This window comes from Quercus robur, chromosome 8, assembly GCF_932294415.1.
Source record: "Quercus robur chromosome 8, dhQueRobu3.1, whole genome shotgun sequence".
Taxonomy (NCBI): Eukaryota; Viridiplantae; Streptophyta; class Magnoliopsida; order Fagales; family Fagaceae; genus Quercus; species Quercus robur.
In genome coordinates, this window is record NC_065541.1 from 48,461,784 (window position 1) to 48,480,259 (window position 18,476).

The 18,476-nt window shown below is 34.1% G+C and overlaps 3 protein-coding genes across 7 annotated transcripts; 1 reads left to right on the forward strand and 2 right to left on the reverse strand.

Annotated features, from left to right (window-relative positions):
* Positions 1 to 2,794: 2,794 nt before the first annotated feature.
* On the forward strand, positions 2,795 to 4,594 carry LOC126696781 (uncharacterized protein At4g00950). Of its 2 annotated transcripts, none has more exons than XM_050393504.1 (2): positions 2,795 to 3,564; positions 4,165 to 4,594. In XM_050393504.1, the coding sequence occupies exons 1-2, from the start codon at positions 2,941 to 2,943 to the stop codon at positions 4,213 to 4,215; spliced, it is 675 nt and encodes a 224-aa protein (XP_050249461.1). In that variant the 5' UTR covers positions 2,795 to 2,940; the 3' UTR covers positions 4,216 to 4,594. The 2 variants fall into 2 exon arrangements, with proteins under 2 accessions (XP_050249461.1, XP_050249460.1); XM_050393503.1 differs by having other exon boundaries at positions 2,803 to 3,564; positions 4,138 to 4,594.
* A 517-nt stretch (positions 4,595 to 5,111) lies between these two features.
* On the reverse strand, positions 5,112 to 9,496 carry LOC126696782 (uncharacterized). The gene is made up of 3 exons (XM_050393505.1): positions 9,300 to 9,496; positions 6,221 to 6,303; positions 5,112 to 5,417 (listed from the first exon to the last, which is right to left on the reverse strand). Exons 1-3 carry the CDS (start codon positions 9,379 to 9,381, stop codon positions 5,388 to 5,390), a joined length of 195 nt encoding a protein of 64 aa, XP_050249462.1. The 5' UTR covers positions 9,382 to 9,496; the 3' UTR covers positions 5,112 to 5,387.
* Positions 9,497 to 11,740: 2,244 nt separating this feature from the next.
* On the reverse strand, positions 11,741 to 15,665 carry LOC126696780 (uncharacterized). Of its 4 annotated transcripts, XM_050393499.1 has the most exons (4): positions 15,393 to 15,665; positions 15,141 to 15,217; positions 12,664 to 13,643; positions 11,741 to 12,502 (listed from the first exon to the last, which is right to left on the reverse strand). In XM_050393499.1, exons 3-4 carry the CDS (start codon positions 13,614 to 13,616, stop codon positions 12,016 to 12,018), a joined length of 1,440 nt encoding a protein of 479 aa, XP_050249456.1. In that variant the 5' UTR covers positions 13,617 to 13,643; positions 15,141 to 15,217; positions 15,393 to 15,665; the 3' UTR covers positions 11,741 to 12,015. The 4 variants fall into 4 exon arrangements, with proteins under 4 accessions (XP_050249456.1, XP_050249455.1, XP_050249459.1 ...); XM_050393498.1 differs by lacking the exon at positions 15,141 to 15,217 and having other exon boundaries at positions 15,393 to 15,664; XM_050393502.1 differs by lacking the exon at positions 15,141 to 15,217 and having other exon boundaries at positions 11,741 to 12,499; positions 15,393 to 15,662.
* Positions 15,666 to 18,476: the final 2,811 nt, after the last annotated feature.

The window sequence follows — 18,476 nt, forward strand, 5'->3', positions numbered from 1 at the left end:
AAGTGGGTTTTGGCAGATACAAATAGATGAGAATGATAGATATAAACTACTTTCACAGTCCCTTTTGGTCACTATGAATGGAACGTAATGCTTTTTGGATTAAAACATGCATCAAGTGAATTTCAAAATATAATGAATGACATTTTCACTCCTTTCACACACTTCTCAATTGTATATATAGATGATGTTTTAATCTTTTCAAACTCTATAGAAGAACATTGGAAACATTTAAATACATTTGTCCAAATAATTAAACAAAATGGATTAGTAGTCTCAGCCTCTAAAATAAAATTGTTCCAAGACAGAATAGGATTTTTAGGCCACATAATTTTTCCAATATAATATTTTTTTCATACCTCTAGGGTCTTAGAGTTTAATTATTATTATTATTATTATATTTGATGGTTTAGAGTTTAATTAAATATATTGATGCACAATGAATGGCATTCAATGTGCGTTCGTGGGTAAAGTTTGGGGCTTGTAATTATTGTTATGTTAATTCAGCGTTCCTTAATATACTTTCCTACACTAAAAGATTTCAGATGACTTTTTGTATAGTTTTACAAGGATGTGTTTTAAACTTCAACGCAAAGGGTTGGGCGGCAGAAGATTCTGACTTGCTTGGAAGGGCAATCGATGGGGACGAAGTAAAGTCCAAAAAGTCTACTCTGAAAAGGAACTCACTAGTCACTCCCCATTTCACGTTGGCATCCTATGCAAAAGTGAAACACAACAAAAATTATATATCAATATTACCATTCTGGTCCAACCATTTATCAAGTCTTCACATTGGTTTTCACCTTAAAAAAAAAAAAAAAAAAAAAAAAAAAAGTCTTCACATTGGTGGAATTATTTACCTCATGCACATGTTCTCCTTTATTTGGCAGGAAAACCAGGAACAATGAATTTTTTAAAGAGAGTTTCGATCTATGATGTTTGCTTTTAATGATAGTTTTTTATCATCAAATCAAGACACCAATCAGTTTTTGGTGTAGACGGGGATTGAACTTCAAATTTCTTATACAATAATCAGAGACTTTATCAATTGAGTTAATTGAAATCCACCAGGAACAATGAATTGAACTTGCAGGTAATACAAATTTTACTACACAAATTAGTTTTCAAATTAAAAAAATATTTATTATAAAATAATTATATTATTGATGTAGTAAAATTGATAATATTTTAACATTTTTCTATTTGTAAATTCTAAATTGTTTTTATTATTTTATTATTTTTTTATTCCTTAGAGATTAGATATTGCTGCTTTAGTGCTTTCACTTGTCTTGTTAATTTCAATTATTCTAACTTTATAAATCATTGTGACTTATGAAGAATCATTTAAAGACATTGTTATTTTATAATTAAAATAATATTTTAATACATAAATCCCATAAAATAATGTTTATAATTATTTATTTTACATGTCACTGCCATCTCCCCTTCTCTTGTCTTCTTTTCTTCAATTTCCTCCCATCAAAACATAAGATTACAATTTTCCTTAAAACAATCGCATTTAAGCTATTTATTTAATTTAAGTAAGAATTTTGGTGTTTTATGGCGACTGTAGAAATAACTAGGCAGTAGGAATGCTTAGTTGTCGTCATGATTAGTTTAAAGGATTATAATAATTTTTCCAATATATCTAGTGATATATCTTCTTTTTAAAGTAGATTGATGCTAATGATACAAAATTGATTGTTTGTGATTTTTTTAACGCTCATTGAGTGAATTGTTATAATTGATGCATTATAATGATGCTATCAGTAATAGGTTCATATAAGAGTGATGATATTCTAATAAGGGTAATGCTAACGAGTGCCCTTAGGGCACTTGTTAATAATCTATTTAAAGAGAGTCTTTATGGGAAATGAAAAGAAAATAATTAATATTTTGACAACTTTTTTCATTTCCCATAAAAGTGGTATCAAAACTTTCCTAAAATGGGTTATTAATGAGTGCTCTAAGGGCACTCGTTAGTATTACCCAATAATAATAACTAATGCGAAAAGTTTAATTTCACTAACCTTTTTGTGCTAACAATCAAAGTCCTTAGTGTGTGTTTGGCATTGATGAAAGTTGCCAGTTTATTTTATTATTCAGTTTATTTTTGTTACTATTTATGAATCTTACTGCACTTTTTGGTACTATTCATAGGTCCTACTATACTATTTCAGCTAACTTTTACTTTTATCTATAGGGTCCGTTTGGATTGAGCTTATTGTTGCTAAAACTGAAAACTGAAAACTGAAAATACTGTAGCAAAATAATTTTTAAATGTGTGAATAGTACCGTGAGACCCATTTTTAATATTTTTTAATATGTAAACAGTGTATGTACAGTACATACACTGTTCATAACAGTGTATTTTGTCCCCCAAAGTCAACCTATACGGGCAAAAGAAAAAAAAAAAAAAAAGAAAAAAAGAAAATGCAGTGATCAAAACGTGGACGCAGGAAAACGTCGGATCCAAACGCCCTCATAGTCTTTGAGTAAAAAATTTTAATTTCAACAAAATAAACGAATCCAAAAAAAACCTTTAGTAATTTCTTTTTAGTTAGTAAGAGTTAATTCTATTTTACCCCAGAATAAAATAAAATAAAATAAACCCCAAGGCCGTACGAAAGGTCAAAGAATAAGCACATGTTTTTTTTATGAAAAAAATTAAGCTGAAATTCCTGTTTTGACGGCCATATATGAGAGATCATGATAACTATATTGGGTATGCGCTCAACACTTGCTCATCAATAAAGGCATTGATCACTTAATCACTATTGACAATACACTGATGACTAAAACAGGCCAGCCTTTTCTTTGGGGACTTTCCTCCCTCCTCTTCATTATAATTGTCTTATTGTCCTCCATAAGATACTAGAGAGAGAAAAAAAAAAAAAAACACAACAAAAAGCATAGAGAGAAGAGAGAGAGAGAGAGAGAGTCATGGGAAGTGAGGTAGAGCCAGAGTCAAGTTCCATACCAAAGCTACCATTATTCTCAATCCAAACCATGCAGTCACCAGATCCTTCAGGTATGCTAACCCCACCACTCCACACTTTAGCCTCAGTCCCTTTTCGCTGGGAAGATGAACCAGGTAAGCCTAGGCCTTGCACCACTCTCACCAAATTCACTACCCTTGACTTAGCCCCAAAGTGCTTGGAACTACCTCCAAGGCTGTTGTTGGATACTAAATTTCCTTCACCCAACACTGTCTTGGAGGAACCTTATCTGGGCAGGTCTAAGTTTCAGTCTTCTTCATTTAGAATCATTGGTGGTGAGTGCTATGGGTCTTTCAGCCATGAAAGAGGTCAGCTTGGGGCAATGGTTCTTAGCAAGAGAGGGATCAAGGAGAAAACTTGGTTTGGTTCATGGGGTAGGAGGATTTTCAAAGGTAAAAGAGAGGTTGGACTTGGAGGGAGTAGTCATGTCTTTCCATCTTCTGTGGATAAAGAGGGTGATAGTTGTAATGTGGGAGAAAGCAACAGTAAAAATGGCAAGATCACAAGGATTCGAAAGGTTCGAAGCTTATCTAGTCTCTCCACCAACGCCAAGTCTCATCACTTCTGGGTTAGTTTTTCTCTCTTCTCTTTTTGTTTTCCTTAATTCAATTTTATATTGGAGTACATGAAATCTTTGAGTAATGCTATGTGATTTCTTCATTTTTTTTCTTCATTCTTAACTCTGCTTGACCCAGCTTATAAATTCTGTTATGTATTACATTTATTTATGTGATTTTGATGGATACAGCAAACATTTAAGTTCTAGTGATATTTAGCTGTCGGTCTGATTGTAACTTGTTAATGGGATTGAAAATTATTGGCTTTCAAGACATAGTAGTTGTTGACTAAATTGCCTCCTGGGGGTGGCTGGTTGGACCGAAAGCCTAAGCCACTACTCCTAGATTGTCCCAAATCGACTAAGTTAGTAGGTAGCTCGTTGAATACAACTGTAAAAGTTCTCTGCTTTAGCAGGGCTGTCGTTTATGGGGAAAACGATGAATGTTGTCCGGCTCGACTTTTAAGCAATCTTCGAGTGCAGGCCATGGCAGTGGTCAAATTAAGCTTTTTTTTAAATGGGTGATGAAATAAAGTTGATATTGAAGAATTACTTAATTTTGATTTTTTGAGTCTGATAATGTAGGCAAAAATATATGATGGCCTGAAGCAGGTGGTTCCGTGGAGTAGTAGAAAGGTGAAGAAGGACGTCCACGTGGTTTAAACTTGACACTTGATCAGACAACCTAAAGGCTAAGATGTCCAAATCCAATGAAATCATGCTTCTCTTCGCTGTTTTTTTATTTAGCATTTATAATCTACGGAAAGATATTTATGGATTGGGCTCCTAGCAAACTAAATTATGTGTCGTCTAGCTATCATAACCATGCCAATAATGCTACTGGCGTAGGTGCAAATTATGTAGGTCTAGATTCTTATTTTTGTATTAAAAAAAAAAAAATGAAGAAGAGACTGAAATGTAAAAGAAAGGGGAGAGCTCTGAAAGTACTGTAGTCTTTATCGTATGACTGAGTTCTTACTTTGGTGAGTTTCGTTGTATGACTTTCACCTAGATCTATTGTGAAATTGAGGTTGTGTTAAAATGGTGTTCACTGAAAAAAGTGAGGCTTTTACTATATGCTGTATGATTTTACTGCAAAAGCCGATTCCAGTTTCAGATTAATTGCAAGTTGCAACTCATACATAACAAACTAGAACTAATTTCCCATCAACAAGCCAAAGCTTGCCAGGAACCACTGCCAATTCCAGTTTCTGAGTAATTGCAACTCGTACGTTACAAACTAGAGATACTTTGCAATCAACAAGCCAAAACTTGCCAAGAGCTTTGTGGTTACATAGCACTGGCCAAAATTTTCCCATATGAAGATAAGCCACTTGTTCTAACAGGGGGAAAATAATCCAAAGCTTGATTCAACTCAACAAGGTCTACAGTCTCCCAATTCAAAGTTAGGCTGCTACTAGAACTTTTGGCAAACAAACTAGTCTTAACATTTTTCTCTTCAAAAGACATTGGGTGAAAAAGGATTTACAGGAACCATATGAGCATCTCCTTGAATCAATTATACTTCAAAGCAATTTTAGACACATGGCATCAATTCATTTATGGAAACAAAATTTATACCCAAGTAAACTACTGAATTTCCAAGTTGGACATGATGATGCATCAATGCGGGCTCACATGAACGTTAACTCTTTAAAATAAACATGATAAACCTTCATATGCCTACACAAAATATGAAGATATTTGAAATGCATAATCATTTAAATCTCCACAAACTCATAGAAGTGCGGCTTATTACATTGTTGATGAAAATAAAAATGAGTTCAAGGGAGGCAGGATAATTGAAATTCCTTCACCAATAAACCCCATCACCCTTATTTCTTACCAGTCATACCCGCAACCACCTGTAATGATGCAAAACATTAGTAAGGATAATAGAAAGGGAGTGACAAGAATATTGGTTGATGTTAAATTTCTGGTTGCAATGTCATTTGTGTGTCTCACACCTACAGCAGCAGTCACAAACGGATCCCACTGTTTTTTAGTTGATCAAACCCATCTAGGAATGAAGATTTTAGCAAATCCATTGAATCAACTTCTTTCCCCTTTTTCTTCTTATGTTTTTTGATAAATATAAAAGAATAACATGCAACTCAAATAACAATCACAATGAGGCTGAATTTTTGCATCAATGAACAGTTGATCTATCAACTCTGACCCATCATGGAGTGTAACTAGTAAAACTTGTCCCTATCTTTCTCTATCTCATTTTTTTCACCTCTCTTTCTTTCTTTGGATATTCAAGGCAGTATAGGAGCAAACACCCAAAATTAAGTACATTTGTGTCGATGGAAAGAAGGTAGTTGACAAAACCAATGTTTAGCGTGCAAGGGTACTCTATAAAGGGCCATAGGCAAGTTGTGCTTATCCTTTCAAAAGAAGGTTACTTGAAGCAGCCGAACTATGAGCTGTTTCTAAGTGGGGCATGTTGCCGGTGAATAATGCTAAGGACATTCTTTTAACATCTAATCTTCCTAACTACTAGACTTTAAATTTTTAAATACCCTATCATCAAATGACTCAACTTAAAAAGAACTTAAGTATGAAAATGATTACCAAAAACAAGCTAAAATTCACTAAGTACAGAAAAAGATAATAGATACAGGTACAGGCATAAAGGAAACATATTGCAAAGTCAAATACTCACATCATTTAAAGCAGGCTGGGGAACTTGTTTGGCCGCTTCATAGGAGTCAAGAATAGGCCTAACAACAGCTGGAAGGAAGATTCCTAAAATTTTAACAAGATACCAGTAAGTTAAAGATAACCTTTTCCCCAGGAGAAAAAACCTAAAACCCAACAATTATTGGTTGTAAAAAAACCCATTCAATGCATGATCCATTAAATCATTAAAAAAATTGACTTCTCTAGCATATGAAAAAGGAACATTGTCTTTGCATGGGAACATCTTCTCCTTACAGTAAGGATGACTGTATAGGTCAGTGGCCCTTTCAGTCATTGTAAATTTTTATTTTACAACAAACATTCACTTTGAGAATTGAGTTCAATTTAAGGATATCAGTATCAATAGCAATTATACTAGAATTCCTTGATGTCAACACAAAGCTGTGGAAAGATGGATAAAACCTAAGACTTGACACCTAAGGTTGCCCCGGAGGCTATTCCAAGCCATTGGAAGAAAATTCCAATAACAATTTCTATTAATTAAGCAAAGCACACCAATACTGAAGTTTGGGGCATTTAAATAGGGTTCTTAAGTTACATCAATAAAGGAAAGGAAACAACCTCATAACTAAGTAAGAAAAGGCTATATCTTCATAACCAGGTAAGGAATGGTAATACCTCATTACCAATGAAAATAAACACAAATTAAATTAAATTATAAAAATAAAATAAGATCTAATTTATCAGTCAGATCCAATGGAATTAATCAGTATAAGTTGGGTCCAATGAGTAGCAGGCCTCTGTTGTCCAACTATGTGATTGGGAGCCTGCATCTACTACCCACACCATGCGATTGTATCAGTAGGCGATCTTTCAATTGAGAAGATCTATCAACCTAAGAGACTAAGAGAAAGGTCAACCTATTTTATTTAGTTATTCAGTTAAACCAATGATTCGTTAACGTGTTTGAAGAAACCCTCCACTTCAATTGGTATTTTTTTCACGAAAAGCAAAGATGAGATACTGAAGTTTGGGGCATTTAGATATGTATTTTGGTATAGCTACTCAAGGCCAAATAACTTTATACATTGTTATCAAAATGATGGCCAAGGCCCACATGTCACATAATAAGCAGTTGCTAAAGTAACCCTAAAAGCTTTCTTGCTTTCATGAGCCCCAATTGTTTAACACATATAGGGAACCCCCATTTTAGATTCCTTTTCCCAATATACTCAAACAACAAGCTTAAGATATGGAATTTTCAGCCTCAGGTAGATGTAACCCATTATTACCATTCAAGTCCACCGAAAGAACTGCCAACTCTTCCATGGATCCATCCTTTGGCTTGTTCACAAGTGTATATGATTTTCTTCTTCATATTTCTTCCTTATTGTACAAATTGCGTATCATGATCCACCACTATTATGATGCAAAACCAAATCTAACTTATCTTCTTGTCATTAAGAACTTGATACTGCCAACCATCTCTTCTAGGAATTCCACAAAGTGTCACACAGACCCAGTGATTCCCTGCATAACATACTATAGAATACCCTAATTTGTTTTTTTGTTTCTTTTTTTTTTGGTATAACATAGGAAAGCTTTCTAAAGAAGAGCCTTTTGGACTTGCCTTTAACCAATAAAACCCAGTGTTGGTAAAAGTGAGGGGCGCACTTAAGCGCAAGTGCGCACCTGATTGAAGTGAAGCGCACATTTTTAAAAAATAATTTAAAAATGATTATTAATGAGAAATGCAACAATCGAATGATCAAATTATCATATAAATTGAAATAAAAAATTTTATATAATTCATATAACATTTAGATAAGCCCTACTTTTGCAATTTTAACACAAAAATTGCAAGTCAAGTCATTTTATTTTTTTGGATAAGCTAGATATGAGTACTTCCATGTAATATCCTTTCTTAAATCTCCTATATCCATAATGCCCTATGACTAATTAGTAATATCAGTTAATAATTTAATTACTTAATGACTATAACTCTATAAGAATTAGTCTGCTATGTTCAACATCAACCACTAAAGTAACTAAACAATTACCACATATATTATATCATATGTATTTTTTTTCATGAATGAGCTAAGAATATGGGGACGTTGCAACATGGTAATTGGAACCAAGGAGCTAGGTGGGTTACTGTTTCAAGGAGAAAAAATAAAAATAGAGAAGAACTGGGAGGTGGTGGGTTGGGTTTTAGGACAAGTTATACTCAAAACATATATTTTTGATAAGTAAGTTACACTTAAAATATGCAAAATCAATGGTTTATATCAATAACGTCAAGGTCCTATAGTTTTAATTCAGTTTTGGTTATATTTTTTGAAAAATATAAAAAAGCTCCAAAAAGAGCACCTAAAGCGCGCTTCTTTGAATGAGCGTAGCTTTTGAGGCAAAAAGTGCTGAAGCCTTGGGGCACGCTTTTAACAACACTGGTAAAACCTGTAGGCAACTGATCCCACCCGCTAGAACCAGTTGCCAGATAATCCAGGGTCATTCACCCCTGACGGGCTAAGCCGTTTCCTAATTTGCAGTTATATCAGACAAATAATTTCTTATACAATAATCCAAAATTTTTAAATCCTACAATTGAACATGATTTGGCAGTTCAGCCAAGCTCATAACTCACAAGACTTGGGATTATAAGTTTTTATTCAAACCCTCCTTTATCTAAATACACATCCTAACCGTGATGTTTTGGGTGTTCTGATTTCAGCCAAAAACACAATAATTCCTAGGTTAGCAAAGAAAATTTTCCATTTAACTCATACTTTGTTTGAGCATATTGCTCCTAATACCCACAAAAGCAAAATCCCAAAACCATGCCCTAACCATTATCCATTGCACAATAAATCTCTTTTTCAATCATACTAGTAACTTAAAAAGCAAAATCTCACCAAAAATAGACTAATAATCATTGATCCACTCACTACACAGCTGAATAAAACCTGGAAGAACCCTAAATTTGTGGAAAATAACTAGGCGCGTAGAAATAAATCACCAAACCCTAAATTCAATACAATTTTGATAAATTTTTGGACATGGGAGCATTAATTGGAATATTAGAGAGTAAAAAAAATTACCATTAACACCAACTAGTAAGCAACAAGCTGCAATCACTGGCTCATGCGCTACGAACCTCCTCAACGAATCCATTATTGCCATCTCTCTCTCTCTCTCTCTCTCTCACTCACTTCTCGTTTCTCTTCGAAGTTCCTTTTGTCTGCGTCGAAATGGATCTGCTTCTTTTCAATTCTGCAAGAAAATGACACGGTTTTTACGATTCGGGTCGGGCTTTATTCACGCAGCCAAATAGCAGGCTTCACGGCCCAACTCGCACCCAAACCTCTCATCTATTTTTATATATAATTTCAATTTAAATTTAAAATTTTTTATTCCTTTATTAATTTTCAAATGCTATGTTATAGAATTTTTTTTTTTTTTTTTTTTTTTTTTTTTTTTTGTGAAAAGGTATTGGGTTTCTCTTGTTCCCTAACTTTTCAAATTGTTTTGTTAAATTAAGTAAAAAGCTTGCTAAAAAATGAAAAATTCCTCGTTTGAAAAAATAAAATAAAATAAAATTCCACGGTACCATTAAAGACCATTTTTATCTCTAGCTCTTTACAAACGGTGGCTAAATGTAATGTGTTTGTTTTAGGGTATTACCAATTTTACTAGAGAAAAATAATTTCTATTTAAAGTGGACATGTTTTATGATTGAAATTAAATATTAGAAATATAGGTGCATATCTAATGCCATGTCATTTGAATTTTTTTTAATTTAATAGTGACTATAAACACAAGATTTTTCAAGTTTGAAAATCACAATATTGAAAGTGTTTCACAAATGTAATTTGTATTGATTGAATAATAAGTAGAATTCTTTGTTTTTGATCCTTTTAGTCTTTTACAAATGAGTAATCCTCTAATTCTATTTTCTTGTAATCTTGACTAGTTGTCTTGAACACGAAATGTCAAAGAATGTCTTTAAAACCAATGACTTTGAGCTTGTTAGAAATTTTTTGTTTTTCAAGTTCTTTTAAGCTTCTTTGAATTTGAAGGCTCTTGGGTTGAAGTTCTTCGTGGCTTTTAGAGGCTTGATTTGTTGAACTTCAATGATTTAGGGTTTTTTGAAGTTTATGGAACGATTTAGGACTTTCTAAGTTTATGAAGACTTTTGAGCTTGATTCCAATAGTACTTTAAGTCTTGGAAGAAGAATTTAAACTTCAATGACTTGGAAGAAGGATTCAAACTTCAATGATTTAGGGTTGGCTTTTGAGCTTGATTCCAATAGAATTTCAAGTCTTGGAAGGATTCAAATGAATTTCTTTGAGGAAAAATTTCCCCTGCATAATTCCTACTTTGAATTGATCTTCTTGAAGATTAGTAGTAGATTTTGATTGGCCCAAATTCACAGAGTCCTATTAGGACTTGTTGTTTATAGATAATTATCTCTATTTATCTATTTTGATAAAGATAATAATCAACAAAGATACTTGTAAATAATTATTTCTATTATTATTTATTTTAATAAAGATAATTATCCATTAATTTTGAATAGGAAATTTATCTTTATTTTGTGGACTAAATGACATGTGGAAAATTTTAATTTGCCAATGTGATATCATCTTCTTTCTTTTTTCTTTTTTTTTTTGAGAAGAATTTGATATCATCTTGAATGATGACATCTGTCATCATTTGATTTAATAAATTTAATGACACAAATTTAGAATTTGTCACTAAATTTTGACATGGCATATTGTAATTGGCTTAATTAATTTTTTTACCTCCTATAGTGACAATTTATATACAATCTTAACCATAAAATAGATTCTCTCAACATTGATATTCTCCGTACTCTCTCATCTTCATCTTACAAGCAAAGGATATTTAGGATAAATGAAGCAACATAAAATCTCCCCATGATCTCATTGAACTACATACATTTATCGTTGTTCCTAAGGCAATCTTCACTAATTTCCCATGGACAAAGTTTAGCTTCAAACAAGTTTAAAATTATTTTTTCCAACCAATTATGTAAAAATTTAGAAAACTATCCGTGTGTATCTCACATGACTCATTAAAAAATGTCATGTGACTAAGATTACATAAGACTGATCTCTTCAATGGCTGTATAGTGTGGTGGAAAAAAATAACTAAACCGATTTGGAGCAACTGCCGACTTCCCTTGATAACAAAGTTTATCCCATTCGAATGGCATGAAGACACAAAAGAAGCCCAAAGTTTCACTTGAGATTCCATGCAACAATGAAACCTCTAGCTCGCAATTCTTTGCAACTTGGTATTCTCTTAAACCACCTGCCATGGCCCTCCTATTTTTTATTTTTTTTTAAAAACCTTTATTTTACCTATAATTATTAAATATTTTTAAAGACAGCCTATAAAAATAAGTTTGAAACAACATGAGATTCTGAACGCAAAGCCTTGTCTGAGATTCTTTTTGTTAGTCAAAAATAAAATAATAATAATAAAAAATAACAGTAACATCAACAATTCAAAATGTGCAAGAGAATCTGTTACCTCAAGTTGCTAATAAATTAAACAGAATACACAGATTATCTTAAGAAAATCTTTGATGAGATGTCTGTCTCAGAACATTTTCCCTTCAACATATACACGTATCTAATCACACTTTTACACACAAGGTACAAGGTTAAGAAACAACAGAGTATTTACATTAGACAACCTAAGAATCTAGGACGACATAAAGCAGCTACTTGCCCTAGTAAATCAATCTTCGGAATTAAGAACCGGGTTTTGATTTGGAACTCTGAACACTAGAAAGGAGGTAACATCCACCCTACAGTCCATCCCAGGAGCAAACCAGCACCAACAAGACTCAGCCCCAATGCAAAAGCAACAGCATACTTAGAGATATCTTGTCTTGGCCGCCCTCGCTTGACTCTTTTCCCCTTGGTACCCTTTTGCCATCTCTTCCGCTGTTTCTGACCTCTGTTCAACATCCGCGGAAGGACCACAGGGAAGAGAGTGGGAATTGACTGGTCATCTTTCTTAATCTGGATATAAAGGGTTTCTAGCTGCAGCAATTGGAACCACTGCTTATAAGCAAAAAGTTGTGACGCTTGTCTAAAGAAGAGCTTAAGAATATGCTCCTTCTCAGCACAAGCCTGCTTTGCTGCCATCTCAGCTTCCCTTGCACGTGTTTGGGAATGGCGGAGTGCTTCCATCAGCTGAGCTTTACCAGGGTCACCTTCAGAAACTTGTGGCATCTCTTTGATATCCTTGTGACTTGTACTATAACTGCTTTTTAAATTACAAGCCCCAAAAACAATCTAAGCTAATGTATTTAATATATATAAGCCTAGCTAACAAAAATAAGATAACACAGATACTAATATCCGTATAGTCAGATGAAACAACCAGATGTCATCCCAAGGATAAATGATGGTAATCTAAAATATTACCTGAATGAGTTGTCAGAACCATATTTTAAATAAACTTCCTCAGCAGAAGCCTCCTGTTTTCCATGTGTTAAATCAGGACAGCCTTGTGCCTGAGTCCCATTGGATATACTACCAGTTTGGGCCTTCCAATCTAATGACGCCAATGCTTCATCACGGTCAAAGCACCCAATATGAGCATATGGGTGTCTCCTAAGATACGTTTTCTGAGGTGGGGGAAGATCACAATTCTCAATATGGTTAAGTGACTTCTTAACAACGAAGGAAGCCAATTCGTCTTTATCTGTTGCTCGCCACCACGGCACATTCTTATTACCCCCAGTCCATGGAGATTCTGGATCTAGACAAAATTCATTGGCTTGTTTGGAAACCGGACAACCAACAGGATTCATATCCATAAATTCATATTTTCCCCCCATGTCCATTATTTCAAGATGTTCATCAGCATTCTTACTATATAAAGCCTTTACCTCTTGCTTTCTGACTTCAGGAGCTTTATTTGTATAAACAGCAGAAATACCATATTGTGTATTGAGAGGAGACTCATGGTTCTTGTGATCATCATCAGGAATAATGTCTCCTTTTTGCAGGTGCACCTCAGTACACTCTGTTGTTGAATTCACAGTGCCAGCTATTAAGGTTTCCACTTCAGCCTCCAATGCATTTAACTGTTCCTGTGTTAAACCCTTTTGATATCCATAGCTGGGCTGTAATTGGAGCCACCATCTTGTGTCAGGGGGTAGATTGGAAAATGAAGGATTCCTGTTAATAGGCACAAAACCTAAAACAGGATGATCTGGCCAATCTCCTGTATTAGTAGGTCCACCATCAACCTGTTTGGATGTAGAAGATGATGATTGGCAGCAAGCTAACTTGGGAGCTCTTTTGGCATCTTCTTGGACAAAGCAACGGTTAGCTGCTCGCTGCCATACTGCTCTTGCTTCTGCTGCTGCCATCACTCTCTTACTCTTTGACACATTTTACTGTAAAAATAGAGATTGTTAAAATATGATAAGCAACAGTTCAAATAGGTTATATAAGAAAGGGGGAAAAATGAAAAGGAAAGTACACAAAATGAGATTCTAAACTTAAATGAAAAGGAGAGATTTTAGCACATGGGAAAATCCTTTAGCTTGTAAATTATGACTAATGTCAGACAACACCAGAATAAATTGTTCTTTAAATGCCTTTGAGCCATTATCATTTCAAAATACTTGATGAGTAGAGAATGCAATGTGTCAATTTTCCACCCCTTTCTACAACTTCCGGCCTTCTCAAAGTACATAAGTCATTATGGTAACAGGGCGAAATTGTAAAAATAGGAGAACCCATAAAATTTTTAATCACCTTCAAAGACACGAGTTTCTCCATTTTTCTATTTTTCTATTCCCTACTGATCTAGTACTCAAGAAATATTTCCAAAAAAACGAAACCATTCATGCTACTTCCCATACCTCCAATTCTAATCTTCCTTTAGGTTGACTGCATAAGCAAGACTAAAATGATCATAGAGATAATGTAAAGCCTAGTAATATCCAAATTTTCAAAATTTAGTTATCTGAATAGTGTATTTACTATATATAGTAATGATCCCCACTATTCCTTTCAGGTATCATGGGTGTAAAGAACTTTTCAAGCACCTTACTATTCCTACAGGTGTGTGAACTCGCTCCATCCCACACACACTAGGCAAGAACAGGAAGGAATCCCTTGGGGGTGCTGGCTAGGAATTTTGAATATAGGACCTCATGGATTTCATGGGACTTCGGGAACCACTAGACCAACCCTTTGGGGTTAATGATCTCCACTATGATCCTAATACATATGATATTGAATATAATTGTAATAACCATGGTTTATACCTAGTAACTTCTTCAGATTAATCAGATGGCATCCGTCATCAAGGAATTAGTCAACCCTTACAAAAGGGATACCTTTTACTTGAGAGAAAAATAAGACATCAGAGTTTTATCACCTATCAGATATAAAGAAAAAGATTTTTATTCCTTGGAAAAAGGTATCCTGTTCACATAACTGTCTTGTCAAAGGAAACCCCAATGCAATAATTAAATAACAGGATAACCAAACAATACTCATTGTTAGTGGATCTTGCAATGAAAGCAAATGACTTTGTAATGATCATTTATATTGGTTAAAGCTAAGATAAAATTTCTATAGGTAAGGAGCTCTTCTTGTGTCTTCTGAAAGGAAAAGCATGAAACTTTCTTCTTAAGGAACCACAAAACCCCAAGTAAAATGACGCACAGAGTTAAAATACATTGTTAAATGATGAACAAGGTTATATAAGACTACAATATAAAAAAATTAATCCAAAATAAAATTTTAATCAGAACCCATGTCCAGAATCCATTAAAGCTGCCACCAAGCACACCCCACTTCAACTTTCCAACCATAACCACCAGATAAACTCAAAATCAAAAAGATTAAAAATTGAAATAAAAAGCAAAACACACACACACAAACAAACTTGACCAAGTTCATCAAAATCCTTGTGTCTAAGAAAGAACCCAATTCCTGTAACAAATATTACTGCTACCTACAAACAATCAAACAGTGAAGTGAAAAATAACACACAGAAAAAAAAACCTGATTAAATAAAATTAAACAACCCCATAAAAGGTAAACAAAACATGTATAATATAAACAAACATGTAAAAAAGAAGAGAATAACACAGTGGAGAGAGAAAGAGAGAGAGAGAGAGAGAACAAACCAAGTGAAGAGAGATTGATAAAGTTTGATGGAGATGGATGAGGTGGGTTTGGTTGGGATCTGGTTGAATATGAAGGTATAGGCTTGTTGTTTGGGTGAGATCCAGAAAATAAGAGAGAATCTAGGACCAAGGTAGAAGATGACGCATGTCAGAGAGACGGAGATGGGCCCATTTTTGCTTTTTTTTTTTTTTTTTTTTTTTTCTTCCTTCTTCTTCTTATTTTGCTTTTCAGTTATCGTTTCATTCTCTCCTGTCGGTTTTCATAGCCAACTAGACTAGACTTTCCTCTTATATACAGTATATGTTATGAAATATACGGCGTCGTTTCTGTTATCTGCATTAATCTCATTTTTTTTTTTTTTCTCTAATTGTGTGGCTGCATTTGGCAATTATAGTTATGCGTGCGTAAGATAGTTGCTTGGTTTGGACATGTGACAAGTAACTGGAAATGTGAAAATCTGTGCAATTCAAGTCATGGTTTTGCAAAAGAATTTTTTTCGTACGGTATTCAATTTTGTAAAATAGCAGTAGTATCTTACGTTTGATATGACAGTGGATTCTAGTTAATTTAATTAGTAAAGTTTTTTAATAATTAAATAAGATATTTAAAATTAAATTTTTGTCTACATCAAAAATTGATTGGTGTTTTAATTTAACGATAATGAATTATTATTAAGAGCGGATGTTATAAATTGAAACTTTAAAAAAATAAAAAAAATAAAAGTAAATTTAAAAAATTGGGAAAATTTTTATGTGATACCACGTTATCCAAAACCTGGAATATCCAATATTCAGTGTGTGCCCATGGTATAATGGCTCAGAACATCAGATCCAGCTTTTGAGAATTGTTGGCTAACCATCGTAGTAACCGATAAAGCAACCGAACCCCACGTAGTGGATTCTAATTCGAGGGTATAAAAGTAAAAGTAACGAATTTCAGATTGCTGTTAGGTGAATCAGAGAGAGCCATGTAAATGGTAATTGTAGCTAGGATGAGACAGGAGGAGGAGACTTACTTTGTTGACATTTGCTTACATTACATGTGGTCTTTTTCGACTTTCCGTGTAGATTTGATTTGCAAGCCGCTCTCAAACAAACAAACAAAAACAATGGCTCTGCATCTCCAACCCAATGAAAAGATTGCACTTTTAAGCCTTGAGGTTCAATCCTCTTCCATGTGTTTATCATGAGCCTACGTCTTCACCAATTCCCTTCATTTCAAGTGCAACTTGTTTTATTTTATACCCACAGAATCGGCTCCAAGAATTTTTCTCAAAAAGAATTTTTATAGTGTTGTTTAAGAAACATAAATTACATAATCTATTAAAAAAAATAAATTCATATATTAACAATAACAACAATAAAAAAAATACACAAATAAGTTTACAATTTTATACTACAAATTTTCATATTTTGAAATCGTTGTATGATAGTCTTATTGTCAATGTTACAAACTACATCTCTTTCAATGTACAAAACTAAGCAATGTTATAATTTTTTAGACTTGCTATGTTATAATATTTTTTTTTCCAGATTTTAGTTCAAATTTTTTTTTTTGGACTTTTTCTTTTGCTTGAAAACTCCAATATATTGTTAAGTAGAACAAATTATGGAGCAAAGTTTTATTTTATTAACATAAAAAAAAACTGACGACGTTCCCAAATTTTGTTTAAAGGGTAGACAAATATAAAATTTTAAATTATTATATGAAAAAAAAAATTCAGGTCAGGTGGTCCTGTAACCACCCTGGCCTTCTAGTGCTGCCCTGACAGAATCTCTCTCTCTTTCCATTGTGTCAAAGTCAACCTGTCAATTAATAAGTCGGCCCGGGGTGATCGTGTTCTTAGTTTTGTTTAATGACATTGAAGTTTAGCCAAAAAAAAAGAGTCGGCCCGGGGTTTTAACCCCTCCAATCCCCTCTCCCTATTTTTTTTTTTTTTTTGGTCAACAAAAGAACTTTCATAAAACTTAAAAATTAATAAGTCTATTACATCTTAGGCTAGCTTTGTCAGCCGCTAATATACTTTCCACCACAGACGGAGGATTCAAAAAGATTACAAAAGAGTTAGCACTAGTAGCACCAAACTTAGCCAACGCATCAGCACACTGGTTGGCCTCCCTATATATGTGGACTATCTGCTTGTTGGGGATCTCGCTCAGCAGGTTCCTGCAATCGGTTAGTAATGGTTCCATTAACAAGTTAATAGTATTATTATTTATCAACAAAACAACACTCAAAGCATCCAACTCTATAATTAAATTACTAAGCCCCATCTCCTTGGCTAATAGAAGACCATCTCTTAGAGCCCACAACTCTGCCATACAGCTGTTTGAGTCCCCAAGAGGCCTTGCAAATCCTTTCAACCATTGCCCATCATGATCTCTAATGACTCCACCACCACCTGCCCTTCCAGTGCTCCCAATAGCAGACCCATCTGTGTTCAACTTCGCCCACCCCATTGGAGGCTTCTCCCAACCCACTTCAATTACAATTTTTGCTTTAGATAACTTGGCATTTCTTCCCACAGAGAAAAATTCCGTACTATCATTAATGCTCTTTTTGTAGAATGTTTGCTCCAACCTGCCTGTCCTGAAAACAAAATTATTCCTATGCAGCCAAAGATTCCACACTCCTATGGGAAACAAAATTTTCCAAGGAATCCCCATCCACCTAGAAATGACATCTGATTTGCAATTTACTTCAAGCCAATCACCAATGGATAAGTTGAAAGTCTCCCTCAAGCAGGTCGGAAAATGAAGTTGCTGCCAATACTCCTTAGCAAACTCGCACCCCTTCAGCAAGTGATCAACAGACTCATTACTTCGGTTGCACAAACTACAGGAAGCATCAATATTCAGGCCTCTCAACCCCAAAACCTCTCTGGTAGGTACACTGTTATGTAAACATAACCAAAGAAAAAATTGGATCTTAGGGAAAGCTTCTATTTTCCATACCCACTCCATCGACACAGCTTCAATCCTCTCCCTATTAACCTAACCTAAAATTTTATTTAAAAAAAAAAGAAAAAAAAAAGTAATATAAGTTGGCCTGGAGCTTCATGCCTTCACTGCGGGGATGAGCTT